The 19,407-nt window shown below is 61.9% G+C and overlaps 1 protein-coding gene across 3 annotated transcripts; it reads left to right on the forward strand.

Moving 5' to 3' along the window:
• The first annotated feature begins 1,048 nt into the window (after positions 1 to 1,048).
• MED25 (mediator complex subunit 25) lies at positions 1,049 to 18,555 on the forward strand. 3 transcript variants are annotated; one of them, XM_037517023.2, is made up of 18 exons: positions 1,049 to 1,240; positions 1,332 to 1,377; positions 2,060 to 2,184; positions 8,126 to 8,224; positions 8,509 to 8,629; positions 8,885 to 9,047; positions 9,160 to 9,290; positions 9,538 to 9,625; positions 9,725 to 9,918; positions 10,217 to 10,345; positions 10,602 to 10,687; positions 10,769 to 10,826; positions 10,935 to 11,042; positions 12,836 to 13,027; positions 13,573 to 13,644; positions 13,756 to 13,974; positions 14,247 to 14,427; positions 16,413 to 18,555. In XM_037517023.2, the coding sequence occupies exons 1-18, from the start codon at positions 1,107 to 1,109 to the stop codon at positions 16,655 to 16,657; spliced, it is 2,391 nt and encodes a 796-aa protein (XP_037372920.1). In that variant the 5' UTR covers positions 1,049 to 1,106; the 3' UTR covers positions 16,658 to 18,555. The 3 variants fall into 3 exon arrangements, with proteins under 3 accessions (XP_037372920.1, XP_037372922.1, XP_037372921.1); XM_037517025.2 differs by lacking the exon at positions 16,413 to 18,555 and adding an exon at positions 14,872 to 15,003; XM_037517024.2 differs by having other exon boundaries at positions 1,067 to 1,240; positions 9,220 to 9,290.
• Positions 18,556 to 19,407: the final 852 nt, after the last annotated feature.

A 19,407-nucleotide genomic window follows, 5' to 3' on the forward strand; every position in this document is an offset into this window, starting at 1 on the left:
AACACTATTCTTTTCAGTATAAATTAACATCACAAAGATAAAATGCGGTGGCGTTGGACATGCTGTTAGCACTTATTAATATAAAGAGTTTTCAGACGTTTGTCATTTAAAAGTTTGCGTGTCGGGGGGAAGCTGCTCAGATCCCTTCACGGTAAAAAATAATAAAGTATTTAAAATTCCTAAAATTTGAATGGATCGGAAAGACGTATTTGCGTAGGACATTTCTGTCAACAAATGTTACAGTGACTTCCCTGGTTTATCTCCGTCCCAAAACAAAAGAAAAGAAAACTGGGCTTCATGAGGTTTAGGGAGCACAAATTGACCGATATTTTAAGTTTTTCCGGTTAGGCTGCAATGGTAGCAAGTCGTTTTCCAGTTTTCAGAGTTCCTGGATGTGTTTCTTTTTTATGGTGTCATCGGTCGCATTTACATTTAAACCACCTGGAATTTACGTTCTGGGCCAGTTTTGGCCCCTCTCCCAGAAAACAACGATCAGGTGTTGCCTAGCAACCTCCACTGGGGCTGGAATTCGGCTTCTTTGGGGGGGGGGGCGAGGAAAAAAACCAGCTGCGCCCCTTTCGGAGTTGACTGCAACCCTGATGCGTTGCCTAGTTACCCAGTCTCGGACGCTGTGATTGGACCCTTCCCACGACCCTCCCCCTTGCCAGAAAGACTATCCCTAGAAACTTAATCTGTCTTGTTGGAAAACAAGGGCCGCGTACACGTTGCATAGCAACTGGGTGCCCCGACCCTCCCTGGGAGACGAGAGTCGGAAACGCGTGCCACGCTCAAAGATGGCGGCCGACCCAGCAGTTTGCAATCTATTTCCCTCTCGTCGGTGCTGCTAATAATTCCATTTTCCACATCAGGTCCCCGAGGGGGAATCCCTGTGCCCCCTCCGGGACTTTCACGCTCTGGGTGCGAACGAGCACAGAGCTAGAGCCCAACGGGCCCGGGCGCCCCGCACAAACATGGCGGCGGGCGCGTCGGCGGCGGCGCGAGGCGGCCCCGCGCGGCTGCGTGCACTGCGCAGGCGCCGCTGCGCTTCTTCCGCGGTGGCCGCAGCGGCGGTGGCGGCCGCGGTGGTGGCGGGCGCCTCTCGGGGTATGGTCCCCGGGTCGGAGGGCCCGGCCCGCGCCGGGGGTCTCGTGGCTGACGTGGTGTTTGTGATCGAGGGCACGGCCAACTTGGGGCCCTACTTCGAGGCCCTCCGCAAGCACTACCTGCTGCCGGCCATCGAGTGAGTGCCGTTCCCGGCTCCCACCACGCCCTCCGCGGTCGCTTTCTCGGGCCTCCCGCCCGGCCCGACCTTGCTCCTCCTGCCGTTACAGGTACTTTAACGGTGGTCCTCCTGCCGAGACGGACTTCGGGGGAGACGTGAGTCTCGGGACTCTTGAGGCTGAGGGAGGGGCCCTGGGCCTGCCCCCGCGCGTCTGAGGGAGGGGCCGGGGGCTGGACCCCCGGGTCTGAGGGAGGGTTTCGGGGCTGGACCCCAGGGTCTGAGGGAGGGGCCGGGGGCTGGACCCCCAGGTCTGAGGGAGGGGCCGGGGGCTGGACCCCAGGGTCTGAGGGAGGGGCCGGGGGCTGGACCCCCGGGTCTGAGGGAGGGTTTCGGGGGCTGGACCCCCGGGTCTGAGGGAGGGTTTCGGGGCTGGACCCCAGGGTCTGAGGGAGGGGCCGGGGGCTGGACCCCAGGGTCTGAGGGAGGGTTTCGGGGGCTGGACCCCCGGGTCTGAGGGAGGGGTTCGGGGGCTGGACCCCCGGGTCTGAGGGAGGGTTTCGGGGGCTGGACCCCAGGGTCTGAGGGAGGGGCAGGGGGCTGGACCCCCGGGTCTGAGGGAGGGGTTCGGGGGCTGGACCCCCGGGTCTGAGGGAGGGTTTCTGGGGCTGGACCCCAGGGTCTGAGGGAGGGGCCGGGGGCTGGACCCCCGGGTCTGAGGGAGGGTTTCGGGGGTCTGCACCCCCGGGTCTGAGGGAGGGGAGCTGGGACCCCCGACTCCTTGTCAGAAAGAGGGAGCTGGGATCCCAGTTACAAAGCTCATCCATCCTCCCCTCCCAGTATGGAGGGACCCAGTACAGCCTCGTGGTGTTCAACACGGTGGACTGCGCTCCCGAGTCCTACGTACAGTGTCACGCTCCAACCAGCAGCGCCTACGAGTTTGTCACCTGGCTCGATGGCATTAAGTGAGCTCCCTTCCCCCTCGGGCAGATTGGGGACCCTGTGGGGGAGGGTGGGCAACGGGTGGTTTGTAAAGTTCAAGGCCCTGAAAACCTTCCCTCACCTTGAGTGCTAGAAAGGACCATGAGGAGGGCTGCTACTGCCCATCGGCCCCTCTGTGGTGGCTCAGTGTGCTTGGAGGCTGGTTGCCATTCTGTTTGGAGGTAGAAACTTTCCGTCCAGGAGTCCCTGGAGCAGGCACCCGGCTCCTCCTCCCTGTCATTCCCTCCTTTGTGTGCTACATCTCTGCTCCAACTCGCCTTCTCCCTCTCAGGGGCATTGAAGCCTGTGTTCAAGGGTCGTGGAGAAAGGCCACGATCAATCCTTGCTTGGATCGGATCTTGATCCGACATTGCAAGCTCTTGTCGGTCCAGCCAGCCAGGGTCAAGTCACAGCTGGCCCACGATGGACCTCCCGGGCCCAGGTGCCCTTGCTGCTCCTCCTCATGTAGCTGATCGCTGCTGCCCGGCTATTAATAGCACGCTGTAGTTGTTATCCAGCGACTCAGCCATCGCTGCCTGTCAGCTTCCTCCCAGACTTAGCAGCTTAGAGGTTTACCTCATGCAGTTTCCTTTCTGTGGGGAAAGAACTCAGGAGAGGCATCGCTGGGTGGTTCTGGCAGTTCTCACGTCATCTTTGGCAGCAGTTACCCTGTGGGTAACTGGGGTGTGGTTGGGCCAGGAGTTCCAGCTCCCAGGTGGCTACCCTCTGGCTGTTGGCTGCTTGCCACAGATCCTCCCTCCGGCTCTTGAGTGCCCTCTGTGTGGCAGCGCTTTCCTCAGGCCCTGCAGCCCTACAGTGAGAGCAGAGAGGAAGCCCCAAGGTTTTTATGATCAAATTGGAAGTCACATGCCGTCCCTTCTGCCACGTTGTGTCTAGCGCACACGCCAGTCCTGGTCAGTGTGTGAAGCCTGCATGAGTAAGAGGAGGTGGGGGGTCGGCGGGGGCCTGGCTGCGGGGACATCCTAGGGAAACTTGGGGATGAGGTGACTGGCTGTGCATTTAAACCAGCGTCTCAGTGCTGTGGAAGTGTTCGCTGTGGGGTGGGTTTGGTTTACAAGTGGGTAGCAGCCGAGGCTGCTGATCAGAGTACATTGAAGGGCACCCTCTCATGGCTGCCACTGGCGACATTCGCGCTGCCAAGGTTTGCTTTCTCCTGGAGCATCTGTGGAATGAAAGGTCAGGATAAAGTAGTTTCTCAACCTCTGCACCACTGAGGCTTCTGCCTGATCATTCCTTGTTTGGGGTGAAATGGGGGGCCAACCTGGGCACTGGGGGATGTTCAGTAGCATCCCTGCGCACTCCCCACCAGATGGCAGTAGTTGGGCCCTCCCCTCCAAGTTGTGACACATCTCCTAATGTTGACTGTTGCCTAAGCCGCAAGACCGGCTGGGTTAGATTGTGCTAAGACTTGTATCAAGGCCAGTGGGGCTTTCTGAGCCCCAGTCCAAGTTTGACACCCCTCAAGTACTTCGCATCCAGTCCAGAAATGAAACCCAAAGAAAGCTTTGCTGAATGAATAAGTGAATGAATGTCCAGATTCTCCCAGGAAAACTCCTGTGTAACCATCAAGACCCAACCTCAGAGTCCCTCCTGATTCTGGCAAGCAACCAGTTGCTCCCTCCTCTGCCCCTGTTACTCCCAGGTGTCCCCTGGAACAGCCCACACCTCTGGTCTGAAAGTCCAGGCCCCGGGGTGGTTCTCCTGCCTGGGTGTTTCCGTCTAGCAAGACGCCTCAGGAATATGGTGGTGGAATAAATGAGCTGGTGTAAACTTTGGGGAAGGTAATTGCCAAGAAACCAAATCACTAAGAAACCAAGTACCAAGAAAAGCAGTTAAACCCTCTTATTTTAGAAGTTCTAGGAAAAGTAAGCAAAAAACTTTTTGAACTCTTTATTGTGTTTTCAGCCCTGCCTGTTTCTTTTCTTTTCTTTTCTTTTCTTTTCTTTTCTTTTCTTTTCTTTTCTTTTCCCTTCTTTAAAGATTTATTTATTTATGCATACAAGAGCTAGAGATGGGGGGGGGTGAGAAGATCCACCAGAGACAGAGTGGGGAACAGAACAGGCAGACTGACTGAAATACACTGCTGAGGGGAGCAGCGGGCGAGTCAGGAGAGGTCTGTTGCGCCATGTGGGTTGCTCCCTGGCCAGCCGGGGATCGAACTCATGTTGCAGAGGCTGCAAATTGCTTCATAGTGCGGTACTTAACCCCTTGTGCCACCAGGGAGGCCCCCTGCATGTTTCCTAATCACCACAGAATATAATGTGTCTTTACTCAAAGAAGATTGCATGCGGTACTCTGCTGGGGGGGTGGGGGCTCCTGAAAGCCATGCCCCATGAGGATTTGGATCCATTATTTGGCATTCACGGCCCTTATTATCCCTCCAGCGCCTCTGTCACCACCTAGTCACCACCTAGTTCAGTGTCTGGGGGCCTCCCCAGTGCCCTAGGAATTAAAGCTCAGCACTGTCACTTTTTTTTTTTTAAGATTTATTTATTTAGGGCCTCCCCTGGTGGCGCAGCGGTTGAGCGCCGGGCTGTGAAGCTGCCTGCAGCCTCTGCAGCGCCGGTTTGATCCCCGGCTGCTCCCCAGCCACCTGAGGGAGGGTCCCACATGGCACGCAGACCTCTCCTGCCGCCCGCTGCTCCCCTCAGCAGTGTGCTTTGGTCCTTCTGCCTGCTCTGCTCCCCGCTCTGGCTCTGGTGAATTCTCTCACCCACCCGCGCTTCTGACTGTACCCAGTGCTTGTATAAATAAATAAATAAAAATTAAAAAAAAAAAAAGATTTATTTATTTATACAAGAATTGGGGTACAGGCTAGATGCGCGGAAGGGTGAGAGGATTCACCAGAGACAGAGCGGGGAACAGATCAGCAGACGGAGTGAAATACACTGCTGAGGGGAGCAGCAGGCGAGACAGGAGAGGTCTGCTGTGCCATGTGGGATTCTCGCCGGCTGGCCAGCATCAAACCCACACTGCAGAGGCTGTGGACAGCTTCACAGTGCAGCGCTCAACCGCCTGTGCCATTAGTGCTGCCACCTTGATGACCTGAGTTCAATCCCCGGCCAGGGAGCTGACCCACAGGGCGCAGCAGACCTCTCCTGTCTCCCTGCTGCTCCCCTCAGCAGTGGATTTCAGTGGATCTGCCTGTTCTGTTCCCCACTCTGTCTCTGATGAATCCTCTCAGTCCCTGCACCTCTGACCTACACCCCAGATTTTCTACACTAAAAAAAGAAAAATAATAAGATAATTGCAGTTTCAGGGCCCTTCCGGGTGGCAATGTAACAGATTCTGCAGAAAATTAGCAAGTTCGGTTCACACTTGGGAGAAAATCTTATCTTCTCAAACATCCCTAAGCCAGGGACAAAGCCAGCAGTGTGACACTTGTTTGAAGTGTCCTTGGGTTCCCGTCTGAAGCTGCACGTGCGCTCCTGCGCCGCCGACCCGCATCAGGAGGAGCGGCCGTGTCTCCCACAACCCAGGGACAGTCTTTTCATCTGTTCGCTCATTCATTCCGCCGTGGTCTGAGGAGCAAACTGTCCCAGGCCCCGGGGAGTCAGGGTTCTTGAGGCCCGCCCAGGCCTGGCCTTCTTGGGGCTGGTGTTTGTGGGGCGGGACGAGGGGTTGCCTGGCATGTGGGAGTCCTCAGCCACAGCTGGCTGCTCTTCACACTCATTCACTCTGACAGGGCCCCCTGGGGCCTCCTGGGACCAATTTGCCAGGGAAAGTGGGCGCTGAGACTTGAGGCGGACCATTTAGCTGGTGGGCAAACGTGGGGTTTCATTTGCCGGTGACCATGTGAAGGGGCTTGTCTGGAGCGAAGGTGTATCCTAAACCTTATGGGACTTAAGACGTGCTTTGCCACCAGCCGTGTTTTCTCCCCCACATCCCACTTTGGAGGTTGTTTTTTTTTTTTTTTTTTTTAAGATTTATTATTTATACAAGCACTGGGTGCAGTCAAGCGCGGGAGGGTGAGAGAATTCACCAGAGCCAGAGCGGGGAGCAGAAGAGGCAGACGATGAAGTACACTGCTGAGGGGAGCAGCGGGCGGCAGGAGAGGTCTGCGCGCCATGCGGGACCCTCCTCCCGTGTCCGGGGAGCAGCCGGGGATGGAACCGGCGCTGCAGAGGCCGCGGGCAGCTTCGCAACCCAGCGCTCAACCACTGCGCCACTGGGGAGGCCCCCACTTTGAAGTTTTTCTCCTTTCTCAGACAGGGCTTGTCCAAGGCCCCCTCTGAGCTCAGCCAATGGTTCATGTTCAGGGTTCAGTTAAAAAAAAAAAAGTTTTAGGGGCTCAGCGTGGTCCGCAGATCACACTTTTCCTCAATTGCTATGTAAAAACCAAGGTGAAATTTACCTGACGCGACTAACACGCTTGAGCAGACAATTCACCAGCCTCTTGTGCACTCCCTGTGTTGTGCCGGCACCACCTCTAGCTAGTTCTAGAACACACAAGACTCCACCATGTGAAGCAACTGCCCCCCGTTCCGCAGCCCGCTCAGGCCCCGGCCCCCAGCCAGGGTGCTTTTACCTCTGGTCTCAGACCCATGAGGAGAGGTTTGATTTTTTTGTGGGACTGGACGCTGGCGGCAGGGAGGATCCAGGGCTGGGTCATCCATCCGGCTCTGCCCTCCAGTTCTTGGCCTTAAGATTCCTGGGCAGAAAACTCTGCATGTGAGGAAGTGGGGGGTGGCCTGAGAGTGTGGTAGATAGGGGGTGTCCTGAGGGAAAAGGCAGGTTTGGGGCTCACAAGTGAACTCATGGGGTGGGTGGGAGCCGCGGCGGATGCCTGCAGCTGGGAAGAAACCAGTGGGCCCCCGCCCGCTCCTGCAGCAGGTGTTGCCCTCTGTCCTCGGGCACCGGGACATGTCCTGCGGTGGCTCAGACGACTTGGCCGCCCTTGCTGTGGGGGCCAGTGGGCTGTGAAGGGGAGCCGGCTGTGTGCTTGTCAGGGGACATGTAAGTTGTTGGAGTGTGGGCCCTGAGACAGATGGCAGGCGGGAAGGCTTCCCGGAGGAGGGGATATGGGGCTTCGTCCCAGGAGGGCTAGAGGCTAGGTGAGCAAGGTATCCCCCTGGGCTGGAAGTGGGGTTCAGTGTGGCCAGACAGGACGTGCAGAGGCCTGGATTTGTGCAGGTGATGATAACCAGGGACAGGGGAGCTGCTCTGGTGGGCTTGTCCCCAAAATAGGGTCCTAGGAGGGGTCCCCTGGACGCCTGGCTGAGGGCTTTGTTCTGGCCTCGGTGGATGGCTTGGATGAGTCGCCATTCCTGCTTCCTCACACCGCCCCTCGCAGTCACTGCCCCTTTCTCTGTCCCCCTTCGAGCCTCAGACACCTCCCTTGGCTTAGCCGTGTCTGCCCGCGCGTGCTTGTCGAATCTGCCCTGTCGGTGTCCAATGCTCATGTGGTCTGACCTGCTTCCCCCCACGCCACTCCCACAAGCTGCTTGCATCTTGCCACCAAGCGCTGCGTCTCACGTCTGAGCGGTGTTCCGGCATGGACGTGCCACCACTCCTGATCAGCTGGCCGCCAGCGGGCCTAGCCTTTCTCCCCGGTGCCCGACTGAGGGCAGATAGGGGAAGGGGGCAGAGAGGACTCAGCCCCCAACCCTGCTTGTAGGGGAGGCGGGTGCACACATGCAGAGGACCAGGGGGCCCATCTCCACAGGTGTCCCTTGTGGCAGGGTCAGGCTGACCACCGCACAGCCTTTCCTGGTGGCAACAGCGGCGCCTAAGTCAAGGCCTTGCGCATGCCACACCCCATGTCTGCAAATGGGGAAACCCGAGGAGCTCGGAAGCTGGCGAGCTGGTTCTGATAGCGGGGGGAAGAGGGGCACTGGGCCTCTCCCCACCCCGTGGAGGTGGGGTGGCCCTGTGGACCCAGGGCTGACCACCTGGCCCCTGCAGGTTCATGGGCGGGGGTGGCGAGAGCTGCAGCCTCATCGCCGAAGGCCTCAGCACAGCCCTGCAGCTGTTTGACGACTTCAAGAAGATGCGGGAGCAGATGTGAGTGTGCCCTGGGTGTGACCCCCATGGGGGGTCTCTTTCCAGCTGGGGTGACGTGTTTGGTCTGTCTGTGACCCCATCAGCCAATGTCTGGTCTCCTCATTGGGAGAGGGAGTCAGCTCTGGGCCGCCTCCTGGGACCCCAAGCAAGTCAGGGAGCTCCCACACTGGGGGGAGGGGGGCTACTACTGATTTCTTCTGGGGCAGAGGGCTTGCCACCCAATTTTTGATGCTGGAGGAGGGCCCCTGCGCTACCCACTGCACATCTTTCCTTGTCCCTGGCAGTGGCCAGACGCACCGCGTCTGTCTCCTTATCTGCAACTCGCCCCCGTACCTGCTGCCTGCCGTCGAGAGCACCACCTACTCGGGGTACACCACGGAGAGTCTCGTGCAGAAGATAGGGGAGGTGAGCACCCCTAGCCTGAGGGCAGAGGGCCTGGGGGTGGGGCTCCTAGAAAACAGATGAGTTGCACAGTTGGTGCGAACCCTGTTGACTCCCAGGATCCTCTGGGGCAGCTGGTGCTGGGGCCAGCAGCCCCCGGTCCCAGAACCTGCTGGGAGCTTGGTTTTAGGGCTGGGCCGTCCAGCTCCCCAGCAGGGGCCGTTGCCCAGGGTCGGCCCCGTGGCCATGTCCTGACTGCTCGTCCCCCTCCTCCTGCAGCAGGGGATCCACTTCTCCATTGTGTCCCCCCGCAAGCTGCCGGCCCTGCGGCTTCTGTTTGAGAAGGCAGCGCCCCCAGCCTTGTTGGAGCCGCTGCAGCCGCCCTCGGACGTGAGCCAGGACCCGAGGCACATGGTGCTGGTGCGGGGGCTCGTGCTGCCAGGTGAGGCCTGCGCGCGGGCGGGAGATCGGGGGGTTCTCCCCGACTCCCTCTAACTTGGATTCTCTCCCTTCCCCTCTCATGCCGCTTCTCGTGGGGCTCCTCCTTGACTCAGTCGGGGGTGGCTCAGCCCCAGGTCCCCTCCAGCCAAAGCAGCCTGTCCCTCTGCCTCCAGCTCCACCCTCGGGTGCCACGCTCTCAGCAGCCCCCCAGCAGCCTCTGCCTCCCGTCCCCCAGCAGTACCAGGTATGGGAGCTCCGGGGGCCCCACAGGAGCCTGGGCTGCTCGGGAGAGAGCTCATTGGAGCTTTGGCCTAGGGGGTGATGGGCATCTCCCTGGGGGTGAACATCAGGGGGTGGGTCTCTGGAATTGGGAATCGCAACTACGCCCAAGGAGTGGCTTTGCCCTGTGGATGTGTGGCTGGCATGACTTTGTGTGACCCCAAGACTGGGGTGCATGAGCGTCACCAGCCCTGCCCTCCCCACCCCCCCAGGTGCCAGGGAACCTGAGCGCAGCGCAGGTGGCGGCCCAGAACGCGGTGGAGGCTGCCAAGAACCAGAAGGCTGGGCTGGGCCCGCGCTGTGAGTGCCGGGCGAGGCCGCGGGGGTCGGGCTGGCCGGGCCTCCCTCCGCGCGCCTCACACCTGTTTGTTCCCACCTCTTTCCTGTCTTCTCCTGCAGTCTCGCCCATCAACCCCCTCCAGCAAGCCGCGTCAGGGGTGGGGCCCCCCTTCAGCCAGGCTGCAACTCCCCAGCTGACCCCTGGACCCCCGGGTGCCCCTAAGCCGCCCCCTGCATCCCAGCCCAGTCTGGTCTCCACAGTGGCCCCTGGCCCAGGCCTGGCTCCCCCGTCGCAGCCTGGGGCGCCACCCATGGTACGTATCAACCCGCCTCCCAGCCTGCCGCCTGCCAGAGCCCCGGGCTGAGGTGCAGGGGACAGAATTGCCGTCCCCACGAGGGCTGAGGCCACAGGCCCTGTGTTGTGCCGGCGCTGAGACGAGCGCGTCTGGGGACTGCATGTGGCCCGTGGCCTGGCGGGGGCCGCCCTTCTGAGGAGCCCAAGGGATCCTGGCGGGTGTCGGGTCCCACAGGCTGGCGGCCGATGGAGTGGGGATCTGGACAGCCCCTCGGCACAGGTCTGACCCCCATCCTGTTGCCCCTCCTCCCCCACAGACGGGCACGGTGGCCGCAGGAGGGGTGAGTGGGCCGTCCCCAGCCCAGCTAGGGGCCCCAGCCCTCGGGGGGCAGCAGTCAGTCTCCAACAAGCTCCTGGCCTGGAGCGGGGTCCTCGAGTGGCAGGAGGTGAGTGGCTCGAGCCGCCCGGGAGGCTCAGATTCAGGGTCAGAGGGGTCCGAGCTTCGTGGCTTCCGAAGGACAGAGGGTCGCGGATTGGGGAGGACCCTCCAAGGGGAAGACCCCCAACAGTAGAATTGGAAAGCCCGAGAATTGTGGGATTGGTGGTCTGGAGGGAGACGCCCAGGGCTGGGGGGACTTGAACTGGGGCAGTGGGGGCAGGCGGGGTGGGGGGTGCAGGGACACACCCTTGTCTCCGCCTCAGAAGCCCAAGCCCGCCTCCGTGGATGCCAACACCAAGCTGACCCGGTCCCTGCCCTGCCAGGTCTATGTGAACCACGGCGAGAACCTGTAGGTGCCCGGGGGGCGGGCTAGTGGGGCGGGCTGGGGTTCCCATCCTCCCAACACCCATCCCTCTCCCACCACCCCCAGGAAGACGGAGCAGTGGCCCCAGAAGCTGATCATGCAGCTCATCCCGCAGCAGCTGCTGGTGAGCCGGGGGGAGGGGGTGGGCTCGGTGCACCTCTCGCCCCTGCGCTGCGCGCTCCCACCTGCTGGCTCCGCCTCACCCAGCTCGCCCCTCCGGTGTCTCCCCCAGACCACCCTGGGCCCCCTGTTCCGGAACTCGAGGATGGTCCAGTTCCACTTCACCAACAAGGACCTGGAGTCGCTCAAGGGCCTCTACCGCATCATGGGCAACGGCTTCGTGAGTCCTGGGCGCCGCGCGGCCCGGGTGCCGGCCCTGTCCTCCCTTTCGCAGGCCTTCTCCAGGCACCCCGGGGCGATGGGCCTGAGCGCTGTGTGGGGCGGGGTGCGCCTGGGGACCTTGGGCCCCTCGGCTTCCTCCTAGAGCTTGAACTCTGGCCGCGGCTTTAACGTGCCCCAATGGCGGCTCGTTCCCCGCTGACGTGTGACCGCAGCCGCTGGGAGGGCGCGTGGGCGCCACAGCTCACCTGGGGCCTTTCTTCCTGGGCAGAGGGCAGTTCTGGGGCAGGAAGTCTGACCCCGTGTCGAGGGCCGCTGGGAGCCCCGACCTTGGGCTTAGGCAGAGGGGCTCCCTCCCTGTCCAGCCTCAGCGGCCTCCCCGCGGCTCCGCGTCCCCCTTATCCAGACACCGGTCACGCTGGACTCGGGCCTGCTCCAGTGGCCTCGGCCTGTTTGCTCTGCCAAGCCCCGTTTCCAAATAAGGCCACAGGTGCGGGGTGGTGGGGGGTTGCCGCTGGCGTCACTTGGAGGACACGGTCCTGTCCTCGCCAGACAAGACCCTCTCGAGAGGGGCAGCTCGTGTCACAGAACTTCCGGGGGGCTCGCCTCACGGAACGCCCAAGAGTGCCCTCCCGAGAAGCCAGTCCTGAGCTGCGAGTGATGACCTCACATGCAGAGTTGTCCGAGCAAAGCAGTGATTGTTGGGGGGCCTCTGAGGACACCTCACTGCCTCTCACAGCCTGGGGCTGACTGGGCGCAGCTGGGCGAGCCTCACTTCCACTCGTGGCGTGGCCCTCAGGCCGAGGCCATGGTCTGCTGAAGCCTCGCAGGGCTGCAGGGTCGAGATCCCCTTGCAGGCGCTGGTGCTGGGGGTAGGGGGCTGCTGCTGCCACCCCGGAGGCTCGGCCTCCTCACAGCCTGGTCCAGGAGGGCACCTTGTACCAGCTTCTGTCCAGAGGTGGGGGCCTGGGCTTGGCCAGCTAGCCCCACTCTGTGTCCCTATGGCCCCTTGTACTCACACAGTCTCTCGGTTCTGGGCACCTCACGCGGCCTGAGGTGGCCTGGCCGGGCAGCAGCGTGGCATCAGCCGTGTGAGTATGGGTCTTTGGGAGAGTAGCTGTTCCCATGGCCCCAGGCAGGTCCCCTCATCTCCCAGGCTGCAGGGTCACCCCTAGCTGCAGGGGAGGCCATGAGGGAACAGACACTCATGGGTACGTTGGGCTGAGCAGAATTGGGGTTCTGTGTGCAGGACAGACGGCACCTGGGTGCTGGGTGGGTAATCGGCAGGGGCTGTCCCTGCAGAAGAGGAGGGTGTCGGGAGCCCCTGTTGTGACCCTTCTGGTCTCTGCCTCGGTCGGTTGTTGATGTTCCCCAGGCACTCCCTGTGCCTGTGGCTACGGGCAGGGCGCTGCCAGATGCACATGCCCTGGACATGCAGCCCAGCCACGTTGGCGCTGCCGCCCACTGCAGATAGGCCCCCTTGCGAGTTAGGTCACCACTTTTGGGTGCCAGCTCCATGTCAGACCCCTCCCCTCAGCCACAAACACTCCCAGCAGCCCTTGGGGGAGGGTGAGCCAACAAGGTGGGTGCAGCGGGTCAGGGTTGGAGAACTGGGTTCATGCTCTTGGCCGGCTCTCCCCGCTGCAGAACCAGCTTCCCCTGGTCCCTTGGGGAGCTCTGCCCCTCTGCTGTGTCCTCCCCTGTCCACCTGTGGCAACAGAAGCCTTGCCACCCCGGGCTCCTAGGCCAGGAGGGCTGGGCTGCCCGCCCATGCTGTGACTTGTTCTCCCCCAGGCCGGCTGCGTGCACTTCCCGCACACGGCGCCGTGCGAGGTGCGCGTGCTCATGCTGCTGTACTCGTCCAAGAAGAAGATCTTCATGGGCCTCATCCCCTACGACCAGAGCGGCTTCGTCAATGGCATCCGGCAGGTCATCACCAACCACAAGCAGGTCCAGCAGCAGAAGCTGGAGCAGCAGCAGCGGGGGGTGAGTGATGCTGCACCCCTGCCCCTGGGCTCCCGGGGTGTGGTCACCAAGTTCAGTCCTGCCCCTGAAGTCCTACGTTCGTGCTGTGCGCCCAGAGCCCGCGAGCTCTCCGCGTGGGTGGTGTCGTGGCCGTTTCGTCAGCTACGTCCACCCTTTGCGGACTGATGGGGCTCGGTGTTGGGTGGTGAGGCCGTCGCTCTGGTCAGACCGACCGGTTTGAGCACCACGGCAGGAGAGAACCCAGGGCAGGCTTCCTCAGTGACTCCCGGAGCTGCAGGTGCCCTGTCCAGCTTTGTCGGGTGCACCGAGGCAGAAGGCCTCGTCCCCACACTTCCTCGTGACCTTTCCCTTCGGCATCCTCGTCAAATCTCCATGACACCGCCCCTTGGGGGGGCCCGGGACTGGGGCTTTTCCTTCCCAGGCCACCCACCCCACAAAGGAAGTTTCCAGCTCCTTCCAGATTTCCCTCCGGGGCTCAGGGCCTCCCTGATACAGGGACCCCTCTGCAGCCATCACTGACCTGCTTGCTCTCTCTTCCCATGCAGATGGGGGCACAGCAGGCACCCCCTGGCCTGGGCCCCATTCTGGAGGACCAGACGAGGCCCTCACAGAATCTGGTGAGGACAGGGCCAGGGCGGGAGAGACCCCAAAGGACGCAGCCATCGTAACCCCATCTTGGAGGTCAGGGGGCCCGGGAGCCACCCCCTCACCCCTGTCTCTCCCACCAGCTCCAGCTCCGCCCACCGCAGCCCCAGCCTCAGGGCACCGTGGGGGCCTCTGCAGCTTCAGGGCAGCCCCAGCCCCAAAGTGCTGCCCAGGCGCCCCCAGGCGGCCCCCAAGGCCCTCCTGGAGCAGCCCCTGGCCCACCCCCTCCCGGACCCATCCTGCGGCCCCAGAACCCTGGGGCCAACCCCCAGCTGCGGAGCCTCCTCCTCAACCCCCCTCCGGTGAGATTCAGGGCTGGGACAGGTAGAGCCCTCGGTCCTGGGCCCTGACCCTGCGGCCCTTACCTCCGGGGAAGGGAGGCTGGCTGGGTCGGTGGATGTGGGTAGAGCCCCCAAGGGGCCAGGCCCCGGGCCTCCTGGCCCTTCTCCGTCTCCCCCATGGGCTTCTGCTGAGTTGCCCTGGAAGGAGGAGGCCCTGTGCGATGTCCTCAGAGCAGCTCGGGGCTGGGGGGGTCTCTGGCGGGGCCTCTGAGCCACTCTCTTTGTTCTCTCAGCCCCAGACGGGGGTACCTCCCCCCCAGGCCTCCCTCCACCACTTGCAGCCACCAGGGGCCCCTGCCCTGCTACCCCCACCGCACCAGGGCCTGGGGCAGCCGCAGCTGGGGCCTCCCCTCCTGCACCCGCCGCCCACCCAGCCTTGGCCTGCTCAGCTTCCCCCACGGGCGCCGCTGCCAGGTAAGGGGGTCCCTGGGGAGGGCAGGGGTCTGGACTAGTGTCCCCCAGACTCAGGGCTCCTGGGAAACGAGGTTCTGGGATTCCAGAAGAGCGGGTCCCCGAGGGCTGATGGGGGCGTCCGAGGGCTCCTGGGAATACATCCCAGAGGACCGAGGCCTTAGGAGGGTGAGGTCTCTTTCCACCGTTCCCCTTCTGTGTGTTCTCGCGGGGTTGTTGGGGAACATAGTCCTAGGGCCAGAGAGGCGATTTGAGGCGGGTGGGCTCCCAGAGAGTCCCGGGAGACCCGGTGCGTGGCCAGAAGGGGTCGGAAGGCGCCTCTGATGTCCCCGTGACATCGAGAACACGGTGCGTCGGGCCCCAGAGGAGGAGGGAGGAAGCAGCCCAGGGCCCAGCCGGGCCCCAGGGACTACTGGGAGATGCAGTCCCTTCCCCACTGCCCCCCAGGTCAGATGCTGCTGAACGGGGGTCCCCGGGGCCCGGTCCCCCAGCCGGGCCTGCAGCCCAGCGTCATGGAGGACGACATCCTCATGGACCTCATCTGAAACCCCGACACCCAATAAAGTTCCTTTTAACACACGCCCCGGCTCCCGTCACTGACGTCCCCCAGGCCTGGGCAGGAGACCGGGGTCCACCTCTGCCCTGGCTCGGGCTTCAGCACAGCCCCCGAGACCCCGGGCTGGTGGCGCCACGGCATCGGCCTCTCTCCGGGGGGCGCCGTGGAGGCAGGCAGGCAGCGCTCGTGGGACCACGCGCTCTCACGGAGGCGGGGGTGCCGAGCGAGCCCGGAATCGGCCGCTGACCCAGCTGGGCTCAGCAGAGTCTTGGGAGAGCAGCGGGAGCCAGGGAGGTGGGGAGGAGGGGGTGAGGTGCGGTCTAGGCAGGGAGGTAGGCGGCTGGCAGGTGGGGAGCTCGGGTGGGGCGGAGCGCAAGGGAGCGATGCTTCCAGAGCATGAGCGTGAGTGGGGGCTCTCGAGAGGGGGCTCCGAGCAGCTGCAGGTCTGTCCCGGGGATGCAGGAAGCCAAGGTCAGGGGGTAGACCCGGGTTGACTTAGTGTCAAACCCCGCTGGTCTGCGGGTACAAGGGGGCGAGGCGAGAGGCAGGGCGGAGCGGGGAGAGGAGAGACCAGAGGACAGGAGGGGTGAGCTGGGGGCCGCACACCACGCAAAGGACTTGGGGTATAGGCCAGCCCTGGGGTCTGGCTAGAGGAGGAGCCGGTCATGGCGCTAAGGTCCGTCCACCCGCGGGCGCCGCAGCGGAGCTCAGAACGTGTCAGGCGCGGTGCGCAGTGGGTGGTGGACGCCGCAGGAGTAGATGAGACTGGAGAGGGCAGGCCGGGGTCCCCCCCGGAGACCCGCCTTCCGAGGGTGGAGAGGACAGCGCTGGCAGCGAACAGGTAGGAGATGTGAGGTCAGCGCCCTGGAGGACGGCCTCGGCGTGCAGGGGCAGCAGGCTCCGGAGGCGGGAGCCGTCCCGCCAGAGGCGAGAGGCAGTTGTCAGAGCGTGGTCCACACCTGGACCGCCAGCACCTCGCCGTTTGGGTCGCTGGTCGACGTTAGATTCCCGGGCCCTGTCCCTGGAGAGAGGTTGCAACCTGGTGGCCCGTGGGCCACTCTGCAGATGAGTTTTGTTTGGCCTTCCCCGTGTTAGCATAACGTGGCATTTCTCTTCCACCGAGTTAGTTGTAAACATCAGGATAATTCACACACACACAACCACACACAATCTGCAGTCTTGGTTCCTCTTGACAAGTCAGAAGATCTGGCACCCCTGGGCCGCCCTTCTGCCTAGCAACAGCGGGCTGGAGCTGCCCCTTTGCTTGGGGCATGTGCTCTCTGGTTCGCCACAGTCCCCACCACTCCCTCCTGCTCCCCCACCGTGCGGCGGAGGGCCATGGCCTCGGTCCCCGGGCTTGCACTGTGGTGGTCCCTGGGGCAGCGTTCAGAGGAAAGTGAAACCTGTCTTGTACCCATGTCTCTATCACAAGTGGCAAAACGAAAGCGAGAACGAGAGGGCAGCGCGTTTCGAGAGAAGTGGGAGCGAGCCTACTTCTTTGTGGAAGTGAAGAGCCTGCCCACGTGTCTCATATGCAAAAAAATCGTGTCTGTGCTGAAAGAGTACAACCTGAGGCGCCACTATGAGTCCAAGCACAGCAAGAGCTACGACCAGTACACGGAGCAGACGCGGGACGCCATCCTCAGCGAGCTGAAGAAGGGGCTCAAGTGTCAGTAGGGGAGGCTCGCCCTTCCGGAGAGACGCGGGAGGAAGTTTCTGGGCATTAGAAACCTATGGACGGCGAGTTTAGAAAGGAGAGGAAAGACACGCCCTGAGCAAAAACGCCTCTTAGACCGTGACTTCGGGCTCCCGGCCTTCGCGTCCCAGGCGGGGGCCAAGAGAAATGGAGTTTCCCGGTTGCTTGAAAGAGTCGAATCCTTCGTGGCCTTTTCTCGCTGCTTGTGACCTGTCGCCGCCCGGTTAGCTTTATTTATTTGTGCTGTGAGACGTTTGATGTGACTGAGGAAGCCTGGGAGGCGGGGCTGAGGCCGGGGCAGGTCACCCCGGGGGAGGAGGCACCTCACGCAGCAGGAGAACCGTGAGCGGGTCAGCACCACAGCCAAGGCCGCAGCCCCGGGGCGAGGAGAGGTCGGCTCGCCCAGTCCCTCCCCAGGAATTTAGCGGAGCAAGGAAATGAAATGGAGGCCCCCAGAAACACCCAGCACACGCCCCTGCCCTTCAGCCTCCGCGGTTGACGGTGACCTGGACCCCTGGCCCCGGGTAGCTGACCAGTGTCTGGCCTGCATGTCCCGGGATGGGGTGGAAGAATTCCGCTGACATCAGGCTCCCGGTTCATTGCGCGTGAGTGAAAACCCCCCCTGGGCTCCCCCGCGTAGGTCAGTCAGAGCCTCGGTCAAGGTGGTGACCCTTCTGAACACTCATTTTTCTGCAAAGACTTTCACAAACAGCTACTTGAATGTATGATCCTATTGGACAAAAGTGGGGGAGCCATGGGTGAGGAGCACCCGGATTCCCTTTCCTTGCTGCAACACGAACTGATTTCCCCCAGATTGTGGGGTGAAGGACCGTGTTCCCCCACCCCCAAAGGCTTCCTCCAGCCAGACTGTGAACATGAACTAACACTGTCCCGTCGGCCCCAGCGGGTCCACGTCAACCACGTGAATGCAGACCACAAACAGCAGTTTCTGAACTCCAGTGCAATAGGGGGCTGGGTCCCCAGCGTGATTCTGCTGGGAGCGCAGAACCCTGAGTTGCCTCAGCAGTTGTCCTGAACCCCCGTGTTGGGAGGCCCCGCGCCTGTGAACAGCTGTTTTCCGTTACAAAACTGAATCAAATTCAATCCCGCTCCCGGTGCCGGTGCCGGAGGCGAGGTCAGATTCTAAGGGCACATCCCACCGTGCCCCGCCGGGGCGGGGGTGACGTTGGCATCTCCGCACCAGAAGGGTGGGCGTCAGCCTTCCGGCCTGAAGGCAGAGGAGCGGAAAGAATTCCAAAAGAGAAAAATTTTAATAATTAAATATTTCTATTTTTCAATTTGTATTTTTTCAATTTTGACTTTGAAATATAAACGCCAGTATCCTACCTGTTTGTATTCTGTTCCGTGCATTCACTGTAGTTCAGTAAAGATGCAATTTGATGATATCTCTGGCCCTCGACTTTTCTTATACCTGGCTCCTTCACCCATTTGTGTGACCCGCCTGGCTCCTGTAGGCATTTGAGTTTGCCGGCCCTGCCCTCCAGCTGTCGACAGGAAAAGGAGGGTGGCTGGGGATGGGCGTTTTCTACACGCCCGGCGGTGATTGTCGTGAAAATGATGAAAAACGGAGCTGGTGGCGGTGGAGGAAGTGAGAGCAAATGGGTGAGGTGTCCCAGGCAGGCGTTTAGCAGGAGTTTTTCAAAACTCAGATGACTTCAGGGACCAGGCAGGTGATGGAAATGCGTGACACGGACGGGTGTAAGACGTCAGGGCATGATGGGGACTGTGGCGAACTTGGAGAGCGCTTGCCCCGCGCAATGGCATTCAAATTACCACCAAAACACACTGTGAGGACCAAACAAAATCTGCTTGTGGGTCTCATGAGGCCCCCGGACCGCCATCTTGCGACCTCTGGAAGAAGGAGAAGACACGAGGACAAGGACAGCCCTGAGAAAGACCCACGTGGAAGGGTGGGGCAGGGAGCCAGAGGCCAGGAGGCCCCGTGTGGTGCTCTGGAAGCTGAGAGAGTTGTCCAGAGAGTGATCGACTGTCGGAAGCTGCTGAAGGGGGCGGAAGATGAGCAGAGCCAGCCAGTACTGTTGGCGTCGGGCAGACAGCTCCCTGCAGGAAACAGGTTTGGGCCGGGGACACGTACCGGTGCTGGCTGCTGGCCTGGCTGGGGCGGGCCGATGCTGCCCTCTTGACCTTAACACCCCGTTAGATGAAGCGCAGGGCCGGTGGCGGGTTAGAGGCGCACAGGCGGGGGCCGGAGGAAGCCTGCAGGTTAGGTTAAGAAAGCTCTGGACATGGGCCTCCCCGGGGTGCAGCCTAGACAGTAGGCGTCCGTGCCTGATGCGCCCCTCTGAGGAGAGCCACCCCCTCCCAGCACAGGCGTCACCCCTGCTCCCGCGCCCTGAGCTCCTGGCCTTGGGCAGGTCCCGCAAGCTGCATCTCCCCCAGTCAGGTCAGGGAGGGAGGGCCGGGATGCGGGGTAGGGAGAGGCAGGAGCCCATAGGGCCGCACTGGCAGGCTCGCTCGGCAGCCGCCCTCGGCCGCTGCTGCCACTCAGGGCAAAACTGCCTCTAACAACATAGCCAGCCGGCAAACACCGCCTGGCGGGCCTTGGGCTGTGGCCGGTGCGGAGCCTGCATTTCTGACCGGCCCGCTAGGAGCAAAGGCGGGAAGATGGCAGGAGAATTCTCCCAAAACAACGGGGCGTGTGGGGAGGCGAAGGCAGAAATCCCGCAGCACCCACACGTGCGTAGTTGAG

Source organism: Talpa occidentalis, unplaced genomic scaffold (genome assembly GCF_014898055.3).
Source record: "Talpa occidentalis isolate TD23 unplaced genomic scaffold, MPIMG_talOcc4v2.1 talOcc4.17, whole genome shotgun sequence".
NCBI lineage: Eukaryota > Metazoa > Chordata > Mammalia > Eulipotyphla > Talpidae > Talpa > Talpa occidentalis.

Excerpts from the sequence above, each read along its gene's own strand:
- MED25 (XM_037517023.2), top strand. The coding sequence starts at position 1,107 with ATGGTCCCCGGGTCGGAGGGCCCGGCCCGCGCCGGGGGTCTCGTGGCT. Across the intron at positions 8,630-8,884 it reads TCGTGCAGAAGATAGGGGAG|CAGGGGATCCACTTCTCCAT; the intron begins GTGAGCACCCCT and ends CTCCTCCTGCAG. Across the intron at positions 10,688-10,768 it reads GTGAACCACGGCGAGAACCT|GAAGACGGAGCAGTGGCCCC; the intron begins GTAGGTGCCCGG and ends CACCACCCCCAG.